This window comes from Pomacea canaliculata, linkage group LG5 (assembly GCF_003073045.1).
Source record: "Pomacea canaliculata isolate SZHN2017 linkage group LG5, ASM307304v1, whole genome shotgun sequence".
Classification (NCBI taxonomy): Eukaryota; Metazoa; Mollusca; class Gastropoda; order Architaenioglossa; family Ampullariidae; genus Pomacea; species Pomacea canaliculata.
In genome coordinates this window covers 8,104,477-8,126,160 of record NC_037594.1, presented here as the reverse complement: position 1 = coordinate 8,126,160, position 21,684 = coordinate 8,104,477, and the positions used below count along the sequence as shown (strand labels likewise).

General features: G+C 42.7%; 1 protein-coding gene across 7 annotated transcripts in view; it reads right to left on the bottom strand.

Moving 5' to 3' along the window:
* Positions 1-5,615: 5,615 nt before the first annotated feature.
* Positions 5,616-21,684, bottom strand: part of LOC112563825 (ecdysone receptor-like) — a 66,299-nt gene continuing 50,230 nt past the window's right edge. For all 7 annotated transcript variants that reach the window (XM_025238188.1, XM_025238185.1, XM_025238190.1 and 4 more), the window contains 3 exons: positions 21,338-21,499; positions 19,479-19,701; positions 5,616-16,752 (listed from right to left, as the gene is read on the bottom strand). In XM_025238188.1, coding sequence (XP_025093973.1) covers positions 16,499-16,752; positions 19,479-19,701; positions 21,338-21,499 — 639 coding nt within the window. In that variant the 3' untranslated portion in view covers positions 5,616-16,498. The remainder of the gene's footprint in view (positions 16,753-19,478; positions 19,702-21,337; positions 21,500-21,684) is intronic.

Below are 21,684 nucleotides of genomic sequence, written 5' to 3'. Positions count from 1 at the left end.
TTCTGGTCTTGGACTAAAATGTTTTGTTTTTTACAACAGCAGCAATGAGGAGGATAATGAATATTGATGGTGATAAGAATGAAAACGATGATGATGATGATGATGAAAATGAAGATCATGATAATGAAAATTCTAAGTGCATCTGTCGTTCAAAGTTTAACCAAAGCGACAAAGAAATGGAAAACATACAAAATATAAGACATAGCAAATAAGAAATGAAACCCTGAAACAGCACATAAATAAATTAAAAATTATGCAGGATTGACGCATTAAAAGGGAAGTTGAGAGAGAGGTAAAGATAGGGGTGGGGTAGGATATTATGCCCTGAGCCAGCAACTAAAGTTATATCATTACAATACTGCAGCAAAGCCCTGTTAACAAGTGCCACCTGCTGAGAAAGAACAGCTAGCGTTCCCAAGACAACACCTGAACTCGGGGTGTTCAGTCTTCGCTGTCGTGATGACAAGCACTTGACCGCTGCACCACCATACCACCAAATATGACAGGGAAGAGGGCAGAGAGACTAGGAGACTGAGAGAAAATGAGATTCTTACATGACAAAATGTCATTTGACATAAGTAACTTGATTAAGCTGTGTTTCATTACATTATGTCATGTTACACCAGCCTAGCCAAAGGAAACCTAAGCAAGCATGAATCGCACAAAACTTTGCTTTGTTTTAACAAGTAGATTAATGTTCCTAGAAAATTAATTTTACTCTAAATTCAGCTTTTTCCTGCATGTTTTTGAAATGTTTGTAATTTTTCCTTTTGAGGCAACTAGAAGTATGTAGGGTAAGCAGAGAGTCGAGGGGTTCTCCTGTTACAGATTATTGCTAGCAGGTATGCAGCGTGAAATGTATTCAGTTTTATTCCATAATGTGAGAGGTGTATGTGTGGATGGGTGGGGGATAAACTTACATCTCTGACCTGATCTTGATTACAGGATGTCAAATTACAAGTGTCTCCACTCCTGTAAGTATAGATCATTGGCCAGGTGAACCGAAACGACCCGTGTCCATAGTGACCCACTTCCCTGTCCTAGAACAAGGCCACAGCGATACCTGTACACACTATCACACCTTTTGTCTACCTACATCGTTAGAAGGTGATCTACAGCTTTGTCATTGCTAATGACCTCGACTTAGACACCAACAAAGATCCCTAAGACCCTAGCGACAGACATCGTTCGAACGCATATGAAATGGGGGGCAGGACTGACAATCAGATCGAAGTCGTCTGCAAAGGTGTTTTACCGATGGAAGTGGGAGTCTGATGCTCGGGGGGTTGGGGTTGGGGTTCTTGCATAATGTTCTACAAACAGATGTTGAACAGCGCAGGTGTTGTCATGACATCTGTACGCGGGAACTTATGTCCCTCCCAGGCCCGACGGGGAGATGGGAGGGTGTCAGGAAGGGCTGGTGTACCCGGGCACGCGGTTGTGGAGGGGGGGGGGGCAGCCATGGTCGGTGATTTTTGTCAAATGTCTGGATTCTTCTTTTCCGGTTCGGAGAGTTCACGAGTCACATTCCCACTACCAGGGATTTGTATACCTTGTACTAGGTAGTGAACCTTAGCTATGGCTATGCCAAATCATATCTAGTCTAGCCATTGCTGCTGTTGCGATCCTGATGCGGATATCCGGCTGCCGTTGAGCTGCCGTCCTTGCAGAGGATGGCTCTCAAGTACACGAAGCTGCTTTCCTCTTCGAGCTGTAACCTGTTCTTATAGCTATCTGTTTGCCGCTGCCATATTGACATGTTTTTTTTTTCTCTTTTCAGTGCTGGTCTCCATCTATATGCGCTCGCACTGTCTGTTGGTGAGGTCTTGCAGTTCTTTGTTAGTGTCTGAAATGGAAGCATGATGGTCGTGGAGGGTTTCTCATCGTTTTCATACACCACTTGCTATCGTGCTGTAGAGGCTACTGTCGCAGCACAAAGTCGTCTATCCTCATCAACGTGGGCTTGTTGCGTGTCCTGACCGACACTCGAGGTCGCGGTGTGGTGTAAACTCGATCTGTCGAACGCCACCTCCCTCTTGGCGCTCTACTTTCAGCTCATCTGGAATTTCCCGTCCTCCCCATTTGTTAGGTGGAGGCTTCTCGGTCGCTTTGAAATCCAGGTCAAAGACGTTATTTTAGACTTGTGGCTGTCCTAGCTTTTGGAGTCGGAGAACCGTTTCTGTCGCTCGCCTGCCTTGGTATAGTAAAAACTATGACGGTGGTGGTAAGGTTGTGTGACGTCAGCGAGGGAGAGGAAGTGGCGGTCGTTGTTAGGATTTGAATTCAAGTGATCGGTGGTAGTCATTAGCTGGATTAGTAATATATAATCAGGGCTTCTGCTTACGCAAAAAATTGCGTACAGTACGCATTAAAAGTTCGGAGGACCCCTTCAATTTTCGTCAATGGGGTACCAGGGGACCACTTCAAATTTGGGCTAAGAACAGATACAAAATTGGGTAGGTGTAGTGTCTGACATCGTAGCCCAATCTATTGTTGTCGTCTGCTACAAGGTGAGAGTTACTTCCCTTGCACTGAGATTCCCCCCCCCCCTTACAGCGTGGTTAAAATCATCGTCTCAGAAACGGAAAGAAAGTGAGCACCCCAAGTACAGTGAGCATAAGCTCATCACAGATGCTTGCACAGACTTCATGGCACAGAAATCTCTCCGTTTCTAACTAGACATTACAGTGTTTTGTGTGCTGAAAGGCAGCTGAACAAAAAAAGTATGTTGATGTAACCAACACGGCTACATTTATTTGTTGTTTTTTTTTTCTAGTGTAAAGGGACCCCTAAGAGTTAGCCTGGGACCCCTTAGAAACCTGAAGAAGGGGTCCCTGGGACCCCAAAGAATTTAGCCTTAGCAGAAGCCCTAATATATATTTATTAGTGATTATATATACATTAGTAATATATATATACATTAGTGATAACAATCAAGATGGCTATGATCAATGTCCAATCATATTGCAGCAGCTCACACTGGGATCGAGCTGACGTCATCGAAGGACGAGACTCCGTTGAAGCAAACGAAAGAGTCCCGTGTAATTTCTCTCACTAAACACAACATCCTGTAAAACATTCAACCTTTTCCGCATGAACAGACACAAAAATAGACGAGATTCAAACTGATAACACTCTTTACGAGATTCTAAGCAGTTTTATTTTCTCCCTTTACAATCCCCTTAAGGCTGCAGTGCCTATGTGGAAGGACTCGGTCGCTTTTTCAATGCGTCAGCATACTTTGTGAGTAGTTCTCTCCTTTGATCGCTGATATCAGCACCGAAAAGAAGATCCGCGGACTCGTATGTGTTGATCATAAAACAATAGATTCTTGAACAGATCGTGTAGTGTCTCGTGAGGCCCGGGGCCCATTGCCATTGTGGCTGCGTCTCCTTTCAGTGAACGGCCAACAGTATCCAGCACAGTGTCGTCCAGACGGTCCAGTGGACTGTGAACAGTCTCTAGCACAATGTCCGTGTCCACTGTCAGACACACTTACTCGTACTAAGAACCCTTGTTGTTTTTCTGTTGTGCTGCTAGACAGATGTGTCAAATGTAAAATGAAGTCAGTGTTTTGATTTGCACCACAAACGCGGCCATCTTGAAAGTTAAACCAGAAGTCTTCATCCTCCGGGTAAATTGCAGTTATAATTATTACATAATATTTTTCTAATATTATGTGAAATATCCTAGAAATCTTAAGATTAGAATTTCTGCTACCAAAAGCGTATTTTGGCAAGTATGTCTGCCTTACTATTTTACACCCATAGTCCTTTGCACGGGTGTACTTATAACACCCCCTGGCAAGCCTGCTGCGGGTGGCCTCGTAATGTGAGAGGAGAAGGGTGAGCAATACTACACTACAAGCATAATGTTGCACGCGCAGTTCTTGAATACACTACGGCGCGTGTTTACTCTCACGGTCGCTGTTGTCGACAAGATTTATTGCCCCCCAGCATGTAAAGGTGGTGCTCCCGTCTGCCAGCTTATGCAATCTCTTTTTTGTCAAGTGCTGGACTTTAGACGTCTCGATCTGTTTATTTCCACCTATAGGTAATCAGCTTTCTTTGTTGTGGAAACACCCGCCGGCGTCCGCAATGCCAGGTGTGCTTTCCGGTTTACTGCTGATACAAAGGAGGCCGAGATCAAAGGCAAGACAGGTGAAGGGCAAAACTCACGTGTCCAACGCTGTTGGCAGGCAACCTCTCCGGTGTCATTTCTTTACTACTGCCCTGCAAGAAGTAAATTTTATTTACTACTTTGTCTAGTTTGTCTGCTAAAGCTCAAAGGTCAACTTTAGGACATGATCTGAAAAAAATCATTCACCAAGTGACGCACCTTTTCTTTTCGTTGTCGTAACTTCCTGTTTGTGGTGGAAAACATCACCATTCGAGGACGTAGGGAATGGAGTTATCACCGTGATCAATTTCGCTGTGGAGCGGTTTGAAATACCGAATACTACATACGGGACTAGTTTGCTAATCAAAGTTCATCGTTCAGCATCGTCAATGTTTCGTAGGCTCCTGTAGTTACGAAGCGAGGGTAAGGGTTGTTCTGATGCAACATGGGGAACGAAAGGATAAGCTTCTTGTTTCCGAAATTATAAAGGGGTGTCCAGACCAGACAGACGTTGTATTATACACGAAGCCCTAGTTATAAAGAAATGATAAAGATATACAGGGGTAAAGAAACACCAGGTGTTTGGACACAGTGTCTGGGCATAGCTTTGTAAGAACGAGAACAAGACACTTGTCCGTTCCCCAAGTAGCCCGAGAGTAATGACTTACTTTCGTTCTTAATTACGGCCCCTGAAGGTTTCATTGCTGCTCAAGGTGTCTCCGACCATGAACGTGAGGCTGAGAACTTTGCCTCTTAATAAGGAGCAATTCGTTGTACTTAAAATTACCAAAAGTGAAAGAAATCTTCGTCGAGTTTAGATGCAGTAGTTGTTTGTACACAGATAACACATTAACCTAGTGTTTGCATCGAGCGTTTGATGCACGCTCCTGATGAGCAAGTTTCTGCATCACATACATCGCACATTTATTATGATTATTATTATTGAAAGATGTAACGTGAAGCGTTGTGGATCGTGGTGTGGATGTGAACTGTTGTCACTGTCGTCGGCTCTTACATCAGACTGCAGGTTGTAGCAGTCGTGAAGAGCATCTGTAGGTAGTTTGTAGTCACGCCTGAGCGTGTGATGTATTATTCGTATGCCCACTCGCCTGAGGCATCTGTGCACACACGAATAGTTCGGTAACGATCAGTGTGACGTGTGAATAATCAGATGGTACGACATGAAAGGAATATGAAATGTCAAATAATAGTCGATCTTGCGGTCCCAGCCCTGTTCTCCCCCCTCTTACGTCAGCGGCATGTGTCTGCAGTGGGCTGTGGTTGTAGTGTCGACCGTGGCGGTGACAGAAAGAGGTGGAAACAGATGTATGTCAGTTGAAAAGAACTCGCATGACACCAAGACAAAGCCAGAACTGAGAAAACACACACTACATGCACCATGCCACACCTGGAGTCACGCACGAAGCATTCTCTCTCCTCGCGCATGCACGCGTGTTCACACCACGTGGTGCGTTTGTTCAACACGAGACAACACGGCTTTAAATCATTCCTTTATTTCCATACTCAAAGCCAGAGTCCGTAGGCAATGATATGAGGCAGCATGATAACAGTCAAACCATAATATTGTTTGTACAAGTTCACATGAAGCACGCAACTCTCAGTCCCCGCGGGCAGCCGAGACACACAGGTTGAAGCTGGTATTAACAGAAGTACAACGTCAGAATGAAATACAGCAACGTCCCTGCGACGACGTGGGGAAACATAGAGCACATACTCCAACACAACACAACCATTCTGTTTACCAAGGTTTCTACTACTCCAAAACCCTACCCCATATGGTGCACACATCTTTTCTTGTAAGAGCATCAGTCTTGTCCCGTCCCACTTAAACAAATGAAATGTGTTTGGGGAAATAGCTATAATGTGAGCCATTACAATGAACCTTACCATTAGTATATCAAACACCATTTGATTAAAAAAAAATTCGATACTTCTAGTCGCCGGCGAAGGCAAAATAAAAGTAGGGTTTAACGTGTAAAAAGTAAGAACTTTGCTTAAATCCACAGCTACCCTGATGGCCATGCCGCACGTGCCCTGGGTACTTCGTTGCCCGTTGCTTCAAACCACCTCGGGCAACAATAACACCAATGTCTATATCGTGTCCTAAAATGTCGGTGTCTACTACATGCCCCCAAACGCCACTGTCTACATCATGCTCTGTACATGGAGGTGGGAGGATGTTGGTAAAGGAGGAAATTCCATGAAAACTAAATAATAGTCTCATCTGCCTCTACGAGTCGCATCGTCTAGGCCCGGCCGACCTTTCTGCTACACACACCATTTACACACAAGGCATGTACAGAGTTCTCTTTATGTCTGAATATGAAACGCAGTTACGAGATAACGCATAGCAAAAGAAAGAAAGGAACTAACTGCCTGCCGCCAAGACATCGTTCCTCTTTCGTGGCACCTGCTTGTTTACTAGGAAGTAAAAGCTTCACCGACAACTACCTTGTCTTCCCACTAATGACACTTTGTGACAGCTACTGAAAGAAACCTTTACATCACAACACTATCACTAGTCCCACCTCCATCGCCTCATTCCGGCACAGAGGAAGGAGAGAGCAATACAGGCGTTTCGAACAATCAACACTAGACGCAAAGGTTATCTTTCTATCATTTTGTGTTTCCTTCCTTTAAATGTTAGGACCACCGCGTCGACGAGCAGTAAAAAACGAAATAACAATAAAACTAAATCTTCGCCATCAGAAACCAGCGGGATGTAATCAGATGGCGCTGGTTTTAAAGCTCGTACAGGACGCGCTTAACGAGCCAGACGTTAGAGCCGGCATAACAAGCGGAATGGTCGACTGTCACGAGAATTTAAGGCTGAGTGGAATTCACACACACACACACACGGAACAGCTAAACAGACTGTTACTTCTCTTCATCTTTTGCCCAGTGGCGCCACAAAATTCGCCCAGGTCACGGATCTACATACGGACAGGACGACCCAACGTTGGCGAGAGGTAACAGAAAGGTCCGTTTGCGCATGCGCTGTTATCTTTTGGGCTTCGCCGAGCGTGAAGACCATCTGGACTTTACAAACCGACCTTCGAGGGAGAGCGAGAGTAAGTGTGCTATGTTAAAAAAAAAAACTGTGGACCCACCAGCCTCCCTTCAGTAGATTTGTTTATGTAAAGACATGTTATAGAACAATCGCTAGAAAGGACTGAAAGAAATGCAAAGGAATGAGCGTTGTCAGAAATGCCTTTTCCTCATTTACAAGTTATCTCCTCTCGTCGTTTTCTCCTTTTCTTAATCTTCTTCAACGACAACGTGAGCCAGATTAACTCCTACGCTCTTCCCTGTACCACGATTTTGTTTATTGAACAAAATTATATAACAGAGTAATAAAGCTAAAAATAAAATCTGTCCAAACTCAAATCATAAATTAATAACTAAAGCGTCGTTAATGCAGTTACTTGCACCGGATATTAGTTCATCCTTCTGAAACCTGCTATACTGTTATAAATTAATTTACAAAAAAGCTTTACTCTGCATACAATTACAAGGAAGCTCATAAGAAACATTTCTCTAAAAAATAGGAACACTCAGACAAATTAAATACAATGAGCGCGTCTGGAATAGAAGACCGATTGTGAACGTTGCACGAAGGACAGTAAATGCACATCTGCTTTAAAAAAATCCCATACTACAGTGAATACGAGAAGTGGCTTTGAATTTGTTTGGTTGTGTAAAAGGATATCGGATACAGTTAATGGACCTTTTGGTAGCTAAAGAAGAAAAAGTGTCGACAGATTGTGAAATAATTACGTGTAGCTCTAAGGTTTCACTTGAATAATTAAAACATTGAATCTTCGAGAAGTGGTTACAAACAATTGAAATAGAACATGCTTAAATAAATTTATTGGCAAAGCCTACCATGAAAATGCCCACTGTGACATGTTTAAAGACATAAGTATAAGCATAAGATCAGGATGCGAAGAATTTCACCTACAATGTCCATGGTAAGCAATGTTATTTATACCAACACATAAGAAAGAAGAATGGGAAAAAACAAGACACAAGAGAGAGCCGAGAACTAATTAGATAACTTCAGATCACAAGGTCACATGAGAAGAGACATAGCTGAAAGTTTAAAATTAAAATGGTGTACTATGGCCATGCAAACTTTAAAAAACAACCACCCCCTAAAACAAAACCAACAGCAACCAATCTAAACGCAAAGAATATAAATGAAATTTTGAAACTGCGAAAACGCAATCAATAACAAGTCGTCAAATAAAAAGATAACAACCGGTGATAACAAATGAAAACACTATGCAGGAATAACTGAAATAAATTAAAGAAGGCAACTGACTGCAATACTCTCTGAATTAGGCACGATTGGTACACATCCCTTATGTAAAAGCCTTTAGTATAGCCCCAGTCCCTAATCTAACATTTGTCAGGAATTTTGCATTAAGAGAAAGCTGCTTAGAAAGTGAAATGTGATTACCACATTCATTAGCGGTTTGTGGAAGAACAATATTCCATTCTGTTGTTAACAACTATTACATTTTGTAGGCGTCAACCATGCCCATGCCCTCCCTCAAACACTTCTTAGAGAATTTCTTCCTGTGACTTCTCAGTCACACAGAACTCTGACAACACGGGTAGAAGTATAAAATGTCATGGCGTGCTATAGTGAAAAAAGACAAAATCATGTATCTCGCAAAATGAATGAAAATTTCGACGACATACGAACATGCTCCAACTTTAAAACAAACAAAATCCTTCTTGGTATCTCGAGGCAAGTGGAAAGGAAAAGAGCTGGAAATGATGAGGCGAAAGATCTCCTACACACACGCACTCGCGCATTTACAAAATTTTGGAAATAAAACACAACTCTCATACGAACTATTCATGTTTAACGTGTTCAGGCACTGCAGGTCCATCAGAAAAATACTCAATGTCTTTATAAGTAGCTCACAACCACCTCAAGCCCCCCAACCCCTATAATAAGAGCTAAAAAATAAAGTCTCTAAGAAATTTAGAACAGTCTGAAGCGAAATGAAAAATAAACTGTTACTAGTCAGTAATCGGGAGGCCACAAACATTGTTACTGCCACAATCTCCCCAATCAGAAAGCTTTTCAGCTTGAGTAAATGGTAAAAGAAATTAATTTTTTCTGACAAGATTTTTTGAAAAGTCCACTGACTGCTAAACGATTGTCGGAAAAAGAAACAGACATAAAGTTATTTCAGGGGAGAAAAAAAAACCAACCAACCAGAAATAAGGTCAAGATAATCGGGAAAAATCCATGTTATTCATTCGGTTAATCATTTTTTTTTTTAAGAAGAAAGATTTTTTTTACCTATTTTGCTTTTTATAAAAATAACTATGCGCTGACCGCTTCAGCCTTATCTCACCAAGCTCTTCCCCCTCGTGAAAAAGAAAACATACACACAATCTATTAAGGCCACAGGAATATAAGGGGTAGCAACTCTTGCCAACGTTACCACCACGCTTATCGTATCATCCTTTTTCTTTGTCATCATCATTACCACAGGAAAAAAATCGTCTGGCCATCGCAAATAACGCATCGAAAAGAAAATCCACCTGTAAAACAAACACTTGAAGGTGAAAGACTTACAGACACAAGGACACGATGCTCGTGAACTATTTTAAACCATCTCCAACTTTTCTGTCAAGTCAAAGCCTCACTCAAGCAAGAGCAACTAAGAGCTAAACAAAAGAACGTTTCGAGAGTACGGTGCAGATTAAGTTGAACTGGAAAGAGTGCATGAAGAAAGTATGACAACTACTGCAAGGGGTCGATAACTACAAGCAGCTACAGCCAGTTGCTCGCTAGGAAGCCAAGCAAAAGGGAGGTAACAAATACCCGATCGTTCAGCTGGCAAGCAACGTTTTGTCTGCAAGCTGTTTAACGGCAAATTATTTCAAATCCTTCCCGACAAAATAGGTTCCTTGCTTTGATGTTTTTTTTTATATCTTTCTCGTTAGAGGTAGTTTCGTCAATATAACAACGGCGACACGCATGCGAGCAAAATAAATCCGTGAACCCTGACCTCATGCAAACAGTCACCCAAACTGTTGTGACTTTGTTGTTTGCGAACACACTGGAGGTCTGTTAAACAAAAATCTCCTAGCTTGCATCAAAGCTTTGCTGTAAGCAGAATTCGCGGTTTCACTTGTTCGCAACGTTCGCAGGTCTTGGGGCAAGCTTTGGCGAGAAAATGGACGACGACAATAACAAGAGGCGACAGTGGACCGTCACATGTCACTGTTCAGCAGCTAACAGCAAGGAGAGTGATTGAACTAGGGGCGACAGCTTTCTAGGAAGAAGTTCGCAAGAACTAACTGGGCAACTGCACGTCCGTTTGTGGTGTGGTCATGACCCTGTACAAACAAAAAACTCTCGCCTAATAGACACAGATCGACATCTTGTCAAAACCTTGCGAGTATTGATCCTAAAATTCGATCAGCGTGGTCTGATCAGCCGAATCGCTTGAGTGAACCGAACCGCGAGCTGAGTAACGTTATCGGGTCCGCTAACCATTAGAAAGAATTGGTAACACTGGAAGATGAGGTTTAACATTGGCTTTTCTGCAATTAAACTTTTCTAATTACTTGTCTATCTAAACTTTTATCAATTTATTTAAGTTAATCACGCGTGAGGGAGAGGCTCGTTTCGGCACACCTCCACCTCGTGAGGCTGTCTGAACACAACGATGGGAGGGAGCGGGAGGGACTCGCATGCGTCAAGCTTCATAACCATGTAATTAATGACCACGAGCCCGCGGTCTACAGTCCCCGCCCGAAAAAAAAAAAAACAAGCCAGGACCTAAAAGTGCTGCATCAGCTACAGCAGAAAAACAAGAATAGAAATGTTGCTGCAAGACGACAGTCAATGGAAAAACCAATTTTCTGGTGAGCAACAAATGCATATTTACGTCCCGCGTTTGTTCAAAATGAATTTGTTTTCTCACTGATGTTACTGAAGATCTCCTGCAACGCTCTTCATCTCTTACAGGCTGAAATATTCCGTTTACCGCAGACAGCTCTCACACAGGTTGTTTCTATTCACGCCCACCACCATTATTATTGTCAACGGATATTATTGTGATATATACATGTATGCATGCATGTGCTCCTCTATTTTTTTCTTTACCCCGGAGGGGAGTAAGAACTGAACAACAGCTATTGTGGAGTCCAGTCCGGTTAAATTTCTGTAATTTTCTATTTTTTCAATAGCAATTTATAGCAATAATAAAACGACGGGAACAACGGACAAATTTACACAAGACTATCCAAAGAAGCGACTAGGGATGGTGTAAATCGAAACAAACAAGTTGAAATTTGTATTTGAACTGTCTGGTTTTCTAAAAAGCATGTCGGTGTCTTTATTTTTCCTACACTAAAGGGAAATGATACTTCTCATAGCTATTTTTTCGACACAAACCCCTGTCCTAACTTCCTAAGTAACAAAGAGAGAGAGAGAGGTGTGGGGGGCTTAATACATTAAGAAACTTTCTTCCCAAAAACTTCGTCACAATCCTAATAAATTGGAAAGCTGGCTGCATGAAGGAAGTCCAAATAAATGTTAAATGTCCATGTCATACAGAAAGATGTCGCCAGAATATTAGCACTGCTTCCGTGATCTGATACCATCTTCTAGTTTCAACGCACATTCTGAGGTAATACGAAAGATGAAGATGCCACAGCACTCCAACTTCCCACACACACATATAACATGGAATGATCAACGCTAACCCTTTGTTCATATTTATAAATAAAAACGGTAAAAGATAGATACAATAAAGATTTACACAGAACTGAAGACAGGGAAAGCAACAACGCTCAGAAGTTTCACACCTGTTCCATACCGACTTCTCTACTACTTTAAAACATTACTATACAAGAGTACAGTTGCACGGCAAGCTAACTTACACTTGGATTCTGCCTGTGTTTTCTCAGTTTGCATTCTACGGAATCTGAACGGCAGGGACCTGGTCCCACATTTGGCATGCTCTAAGTCTGTAGGGTAAGGGCACTTTTGACTATAGGCCGCCACCCGACAACTTGGAGGTAGGTTAACGATGGGACGCTAACACGAAACTCACCCCATACAGAAACCCAGTGTAAAAATAAATCAAATGGACAAAAATATAAATGGCAAATAAAAAATGCAGTAAAAGCTAAATATTAAATAACGAATAAAACAGAAAAAAAGTTCTTTGTAAATAATTTTTTTTCAGAAGTTCTAAGCCGCTAAATCAAGCATATAATGTACAACCAGTGAAGTAGCGTTGTCTTGGGAAATAAAGCGTCTAAAGAAGTGATTACTAACACAGACTGGTCTAAAGTTGTTGGACCCTGTATGGGATGAATTCCTCTTTCGACGCCCCTTACGTAACAGCAGCCTCAGGGTCTATTGTGCCAGCCATGGGCACACACCTTGCTTAAGGCCTCCGGTTAATTTGCCATTATTACAACCTCGCCAAGAATTTCACTCAAGAACTACACATGATATATTTACATACCCATGTATATGTATATTCATTGCATTTAAACGCCTAAAGACCAAGCTTCCTCAAATTTTTGCCCGCAAAACTCATTCACAGAACAAGGCTTGTGCTAAGTCTTTGCAAAGCAAATGTTAGCTCTTAACACGTATATATGATATATATAAATGTTCGCAAGCGTTCTCCTGAGACTTTAATAATGTGACGTCACCGGACGACAGCCTCATGTTGCCAGAAAATTAAAAAACAAAATCATTAACGACGAGCAGACGATTCGGGACCAATGGCGTGCAAGAGCCTCGTGACACCAGGCAGACTCGCCTCCGGAAACTTCAGGAAGATCCGCGACAAAGGCAACGAGTCTTTTAACCAGCTAGAAAAAATGGCAGAGACGGTTATCCAAAAGAATTAACAATCAGAATCCTGAGATATACTTTGTTGTACACGTTTACCACGAACATCAACATCTCGTATATTCCTCCCCCCCCCCACTACACCTGCCACCCGGCGTGGCATTGTCATTTACTTGGACATCAGTAACTGCTAGCTAACTGGAGCAGGAGAGAGTTTGTCGGTAATCTGATGAGGTTAAATAAATAGATCAGGTCTGGTGGGACATGAGACAATTAGCAACATTCGACCTATCTCTCAGTCTGAAACAATTATGCATGTTGACATCGTTCCGTGATGATGGGGTTTCGTCTGGGCTGCGAAACACTAATAAAGCGAATCTGTTCCCCCTCTGCATTTCGCGAAACAGAGGGGTTAGCCGCATGGCATGTTGCTAGGCGCTGGCTGTATGACTCAGGCATAGAAGTAAGCTAAAACTACTTATGTTTTTACGAATGCTTTATTCAACTTCTACCTGTTAAACATCCAAATATTTCCAAAGCCCCTCGTTATTATGGCAAAATCTGTTTAAGTACAGCTAAAACGACACAGAACCCCAGCACATCCCCACTAAATATTCACCCACCCATGAACCTAATGGCTTAAAGTACTGTTGCAAAAACTGACATCAAACTACGCATCAGCAATCAAGTCGTCTGAGAAGATAAGGTTTTGTGGACAACATTCCCTATTACTACCCACACTATTCATTTAGCAGAAAAACTAACATTTCTTTTTATTTACGAAACAAATATTGGGGTGGGATGAGAGGTAAGTAGAACGACACAAAAGCGTGCTACAGACTTTATGTGACATACGATTCATATTTACACCCTAAGCCTACTCTTCCTGGACAGATCCTGTGAGAATAGTCTGGTAATGCACTACGAGCGCTGTACTCCAATCTGTCCTGCCTGCAGAAGTAACAAGCTAAAACCTTTAAAATCTTATTATGCTGAATGGCCATGACTTTCACACACACACATGCCTGCATGACATAAACATCTTTATTTGGCTTGAGGAAGCCAGCTGTGGCGTGAGCTAGAAAGAACAAAAGCAGATTTCACAAGGACTATGGCCTTGCGCATTTCTGCTTTTTGCCATCAGCCGTTATGTACAGTTAACGGCTACAAGCATTCACATATAATACAGTACGATGACGCTGTTATAGGGAGAAAATATGTAGCGACGTTGAGCTTCAAGCAGTTCAAAGGACGATCAAGACCTGAGGCGTAACAGGTTTTCATTATTTTTTGTTGTGTTTGCTTTAATAGCAAACGAATACAAGTTTTCAAAGGCCAGCCAACCAGAAGATGGATGCCACTCACCTAACAACTCGCGCTGATGCAAGAAACACGTGTCACTGCATACGCATCACGGTTAGCCGCTGGTGAATCTGTACAATCTGTACATAAAGCACAAAACGAAACCAGTCCAGGCACGCAAGGGAGGCGCGTGGCTCCTTGCTCAGTTGGGAGACATGTCCTACGCCCTCCTCCTTCCTCGCTACCCCCACATTCGCCTCCACCACAAGAACCTTGCCCTTGCATAAAACGTTGCATTATTTCGCAACTCTTCCCCCCACCCGGAATCCCCGCGGTGCTCTCGCCTGGCTCCCTACCCCTTCGCCCCCGATACATAAAATCCCCGTCGTTCTCTCTTGTCCTCTTCACAGTTATTCACACCACTGCAAGTAGAGCTGCTGATAACAAGGCCTTTCTCCGTCAGAAATAGATCTCCGGATCCAATTCTCTCTCTCAAATTAAAAAACAAAAATGGGAACATAAAACTCAAAATGAGGGGTGATAGCAAATAGGGGGTAGAATGGCGTCAACATGCCCCACCACTCCAAATTTACAGTCCACGTCACCGCGCCCAGGAATGTACGGTCGCCTGGAGACAAACAATGAGGGAGGCGACTCGAGCGAATGAAACGTCCTGCCCTTCTGACGTGATGGTCCATAACTGACACGTGACGAGCGAGCTGATCACAAGCACTCATGAAGATAATTTAGAACTGGCTACAGCTGGCGCTCTGCTGACATGATCTTTCATAACTGATGCGCGACGAGCGAGCTGATCTCACACACACACACACCGATAATCTAGTACTGGCTACAGCTGGCACAAAGCCAGAATTCATGGGACACTTCATACACTGGCACAAAGGTGTGGGGCGTGCAAGCCCTTTTGGCACAGCTCAAAGGTCAGAGGTGTGATGGGCCGCGTGCGCAGGGATTAAACACATGCTTAGAGCGATCCTTCATGACGACAGTTGACAGCAGGTATAGCTTTCCTCTACTTCCGTCTCTCATTCTGGTTCTGTTGCATGTCAGAATGACCGCGAAATCGGCCTGTCAGTCCGAGCTCACTCTAACCCCCCTTCTCCCATCGACACCAGAGTACGTGGCCGTTAAATGGCGGAACAAGAAGGGCGCAGGAGGCAAAGAAAGAAGGTGGGAAGGAGGAGAGAAAGGCAAGCAGGTACAGCGGGGAAGGGCACCCAGGTACACAAACCGTAAGCCTTTTGGAAAATCTTGAGAACATCCCCCTCTTCCACCTTTTATTTTTTTGTCCACAAGGAAGTTCTTTCGTGGCTGAAATCGCGTCTCTTGCCGAAGACCGCTCATATGAAAGCCAGACCGTAAGCCAGCTGCTCTTGAGGCTTCAGGCAAGCGTGAGGGCCTTCCCAACGAATGACGTGATCACTTCAAGAATCTCCAACAATGTGCTGGACACTAGTAGCAATTTATTACTTATAAGAGAATAAAACACACCAAGAAAAGACACATGTACCGAAGCCCAACCCGACAAGTGTTCCATCACAGAAGGCATTCTCTTGTCCGGAGTCCAATAGGCAGCTAGGACCCAATTGCGCACAACTGACGGACAGGCCGAAGATTCGCGTTAATAGCTGCCAAGCCCTGGCCTGCTTGCCAATGCAACGAAATATTCACTCTTTGCAGTTCCAGGAAAAAACGTCAGACGTTTTGTAAAATGAGCGAGATGCAAGGATAAAAAAAGTGTTAAAGAGTAGACGTTTTAACACAGATCAGTATAAATTTCCATTGCCATTTTTGTCACAAGCAGCAGCAAACGCAGCATTCTGTCATCCCTTGAAGACGCTGAGCTGCCATTCCTGCTTACCCGAATTATGGATCGCCCCCTTCCCCGCCCCAGAAGACAGCAACGAAAATAAAACTAGCCTTTAAATGATGTAAGCTGGTTGCAAGAAGTCTATCAATCATCTCTGAGCAAATCAGCGGACACATGGTTTTTCAGTTTCTCCGCAGCAGGGGAACGATCGACACTCAACAAAGGCAGCTATATATCCCCTACCATCTCCCGTCCCCTGCTTCAGCCACGTGGAAGAGGGGAGGTGAAGGGTAGCAGAAAACAGCAGTGACCACACAAGGCGGGAAGGCAGGGTACTTTTTCATTTGTCTCGTTTCGTTCTGGTTCAGCACAGGGCATTCTTAGCTGCCTTCGGGAGGGAGGATGTACACTTCTTTCATGAGGCTGGGCAGCAGGCCCGCGTCGGTGGACTCGATGTCCAGCAGCAGGGAGGAATGCTCAACCGAGATGCTACGCAGGTCCGACAGGCGTGTCAGGAACTTGGCCAGAGCGTTGCAGCCACGCGGCCGCTTAGCTGCCTCGTAGTACTGTAGAGCCTCAACGTAGTGAGCCTGGATTTGCTCCACACGCATCTTGTCCTTCAGACCGGGCCGCTCTGCACACAGAGAGACAGAACAACAGGCGTCAGGGCAACATGCATGCAGCTTTTCCGCCCTTTGAAATTTGAAGGCATTTCTTTGGGAGGGAGTGGACGAGGGCTATTATTGTTCGCCACTTTCCAAAAAAAAAAAAAAAAAAAAAGAAACACAACTATACTTTATCCATGTAGCTACTACGTGCTTTTCACGTTCATATGACGTACTCGGAAGAAAAAAATACATGCCATTAGCTAACTATCAGACTTGGCAAGAGGTGAAGTGGGGCAGTATTAAAATCTTAGCAGCGACATGCAAATACATTTCATTAATCAATCAATTAATTAATTATTAATCAGATAAGCTATTTGAATGTTAACACAAAATTTATACTGATCGAATGTCATTTTCGTAATTAATCCGCTGACTTTGCTTCAGACTTAACTTTAAAGAAGGAGAAAAGGCTCTAAAACCAAACAGACTGGTTTCTTGCTGCCTCATCAAGATTAAAAACGGATGGCACGTGTATTCTGGCGACGCCCAGAACGATTATGCCACACACAATTTTTCCGACATGGACACACTATTTCACAATACCATGGAGGTAGCATTAACACAGTACAAACCAGTAAGAGTTACGCCCAGCATCGCAAGACAACATGTGTCAAGTTTTCGAAAGTCCACAAGATGTACTTCGAACTCTGTCCCATCGAGAAGGGTCAACAAAACCCAAGGATGCAATAACCCAGGTTCATCTTTTTTTTTTAAATATGCTCTAATAACAGAATCATAAATCCCTCCTTGCTCACATTAACAAAACACTCGGTGATGTTTATACACTCTAGCGGCTGTTATTGTAGTTGTAAAATATCAAAACTAGGCCAGCGTACCGCCCCGTAGGAGTTCTTTGTGGAGTGGAGTTAAAGAGACCCTTAAAACGTTAAAAGGAATTGCTCTGCTGAATTTCACGCCAGTGTGCGCTCTTTCTTGCATGAACTATAAATGATTTATCTTATCTTACGTAGCAAAACAGTCAAAACTATTAATGGGATTTCCTGGCAATGGAACTAACACTATAGCGCACACAATAAACCCAACACAGAGCGATCATATAAAATTATGACCAGTAAATCAGCGCTGGGTCGTTAAATGAAAAGAAGGAAGACGAAAATATAAGAAATAAAGTGTAAAAGATAAGAGATGATATAACTCACTTCTCCTTACTTTAAGCATGTAACAACATGAATTCCCCAATTTCCATATATTTCCCAGAACTAACATTGCCTCGCAAAACTTTAATCCAGAGCAATGACTGTACTTGTATACATTATACGAGTCTTCCTGCTAAAGAACTTTTTTGACTCTCGCTTTTCTTCCAGACTAGAGTAAGTCTGGTAAAGTCCGAGGGAATTTCAGCAATATACGGAGGAACCTAAACATTCGTACACTAATACAAAACATCTTTATTAATCCCTTCCAGGAAATTAATTAATTAATCTTCCATGCGAATGGTTACTTCCTTAAACAAAATAAATAACGGGATCGGGTGCCAGCTGTATGAAAAACTTCACTCAAAGACGTGTCCTAGCCATGATTTGGTTGTATATACTGATTGCCGCCGAAGAAAGAGTGCATATATCGCCCGGTACTGGCTCGGGGGACTCTAAACCTACCACTTCTGTCTATGCGTCTGTCTCAAATTCCTGTCGAAGTGAAAGAGAGTCATCGGCTAAAATTGTAGTCAGTGAGTTGAACAGAAGCTTGTGATATAGTCTCTAAGTCATTCTGTCCCCTCCTGCTTTTTTAATGTTTTAGTTTAGCTTTTCCCTATCCTGTTTGGCTATGCTCACACCCTAGCACACTAAGCCAAAAGTCCCGATGCTGCATATTACTGAAGTGTAGAATAGTTGCAGGAGTTCAGGGCAGACGTTAAAAAATCTAAGTTTTCTCAAACAGTAAAGGCGGGTATGCGTTTTTTGACAACGCTATCAACATGAGCTTTCCATGCAAGTTTATCGTAAGCATCTGTAATTTGTTTCAATTTGTGCGCCCTCCTTTCCCTCTCCTTCCCTTCCTTAAAGATTTAGTGGTAAGTAGGGCGTTAACTTCCAACATAAGATTACTTTCATCTTCGGGAAAAATCGCCACCTCTTCTAGCAACCATTTTATCTCTCCATAGAAACTCAAACTGACGAGTGGCGCAGATTCCCAATATGCAGCCAACACTCGCCTTTAGGCTGGTGCAGTCTGTAAATATTATTCTTTGAGATCACTTGCAACCTTTTGCAATTTACTGACCCCAATGCCTTATGTTCCACCTCCCTCACACATAAACCTAAGTACCCGCAAGACATCAGAGAACAAAATTCTTGAGGTACCGACATGATGTGACAGACGAGAGGTATATGTAAAAAAAAAAAGGGTAAACTGTTACTGCCGTCCACTTTGTCGAGACTTTTAAGTGTACACTGATTACAGTCGACAGAACATCAAAAACTGTGCACATTAAACAAGTAGTAGTAGCAAAAGAATCTGAGCTGTCCACGGCGTTTCCCTCTTCACATGTTGTATCCCTAATTTTAAATGTGCTCTAAACTCTAACCTGGCGACAGCAATATCCTTTTTTGCGTCCATTCTTTTTCCAACTTCTAGCACGCCCGTCCCTTAAACACAACTCAGCTGTTTCGCTTTCTCTGTATAGCAGAGCACTCTCTACACACACACCCCTGACATACATGATGCATACCTGAGAAGATGGAGATGACGGTGAGCAGAACGTACTCGGTGTTGTCCGTTTGCATGACGGCCATGTTGTGGCAGAACTCGTAGATCAGCTCGGCGTATTTGCCCAACCCCGTGGCCAGCATGTTCTCCAGCGTGCATGGCTGCCCATTGGCGAACACGATCGACCGGCTTGCCGCGTCATAACACCTGGCTGCCCGGATCGCCATCACCTCGCTCGAAGCAGCCTAATATGAAGCAGACCAAAAAGTAATGTAACAGCAACACAAAAAAAGCTTTATTGTCTCTTGAGAAAGATTTTACAGCCATGTCTTTATCAATCTTCCTCTTCATCATCATCTCTACTCCCACCCCCATCTTCTTCAGTGCCTTCATCAACAGGTTGGTACAAGTCAGCGAGTTCATTAACAGGTTAGTACACGTAAATCTCTCTAGAGCGTATTGTCAGTAATCCCCTGAGATAAGAATGGATGTCATTCTTTCTTTTTTTGCTGCTTCCTGTTTACTGGCTAATCTGAGTCAAATAGCCGGAGGGAAATTAACAGAACATACCCCATGTGGTAAAAAAATGAATTTTTCATTGATTTGTTTGTGAAGTGAACATGTGGACTGACATTAAAGAAAAAAGCGTGTAACTAAAGACCAAACATTTTGGCGGGAAAAGAGGAACGGGGTGAGTAACACACGCAGTATCGGCTACCCTAATGATCATGACCCGACAAGTACTCTCACCTTCACCACCGGTCGAACCATTTTATTCTTCCCTACCTGACGGTGAAAGTTCGGCTTTTAAATATTATCTACTGACTTTCTAAGTAATTTCCTCTCTCATACTTCGAGTTGCAAACAATCACATCTAAAACATAATTTCAGGATGGAACAGCTAAGTCGCGATCCTTTGCTTGTCGAGTGATGTTACTGGCACGCTTCTCAGACGGAATTCGCTCTTTGTTTCCTAAGTGCGGTCGTCAAAACGCTGGCACTATGGATCTGGGAATTATGCCATACAATTTCGTGGAAGAATGGAAATCGCGATGACTGACTCGACAGAGAAATACAGAATGCGTGCCAGCTACCCTGCCGAAGAAAACTATTTCTGTAGTGCCGATGATTTCTTTTCCCTAAAACTGGATGAATGTCTGTGCATAACAGCGCCATTGTTTTGAATCCAGTGGTACTGTAGGGACCACTGATACAAATTCTTGTTTACAAAAGAAGCCGATGTGTTTCCACTGATTTAATTGTTCGATTCTACTGATCGTTTAAGCTGCAGTTTGGTCTGTCAATGCCCCGTGTTAGCTCTGAAGGTACATAGTGTAAGAAAGAGTGCTAATTTTTCACAATGCAGGTGGTTGTACAACTACAGGTATTTTAGGTAAAGCCTCAAATCTCCAAATACACTGAAATGTTAGAAAAGATATGATGGTGACTCATAGGTCACAAATTAAGGTTAGCTTGTCTTTCTATACAAAACAGTAAAACATGGAAGCATCGCGGCATTCAAAAGCCAATCAGAGGCTGTGTTTTAGATATGAATTAAAGTAAACAGTTCATTATAAAATACGACAGAACGTCAGCATATATCATTTAAGCTCAATTTGTTATTTCACTTGCTTTTCTCTTTACTTTTAGGTACAATATCACTGAAAGTTGTAGCCAATGTGACGACCTAGTAGCATATGATAATGTGCCGTTGTCCTAGCTGGAAACTTATTTTTTATTATACCGTCGGAAATAAGGTTTGGGACTTTTTCAAATGATTCTGATTTTAAAAATTAGGGAATCACGATCACGTCAATGAAACTATGCAGATACGACAAGACAACGGACAGACATAGCAAATATATTTTGCAGAATGTCCACCTTAAGCAAAATTATCTGGTCCTCCTTATCGAGACTTGTGAAGTTCGGTAGACATTTGGCAAATTCCACAATTAGGTGTGTGATTAGCACAGTCATCTGTGCCATGGTATCTAGAAAAGTGTCCGCCATCATCTCCTTGTTTTTGTCGGCATCAAAGTTCTCCTGCACATAAGAACATCACGTACGACTATGAAAAGTGTGTGTGTGTGTTAATAAGACAGTAAAAGAGACAACAACTACATATACACGTATGTCTGAATATAAAGGTGTATGAAACTAATATTGATATGATTATTAAAGAGCAAAGAAAATCGCCATTAAGCAACACCACCATCAACATGAACACA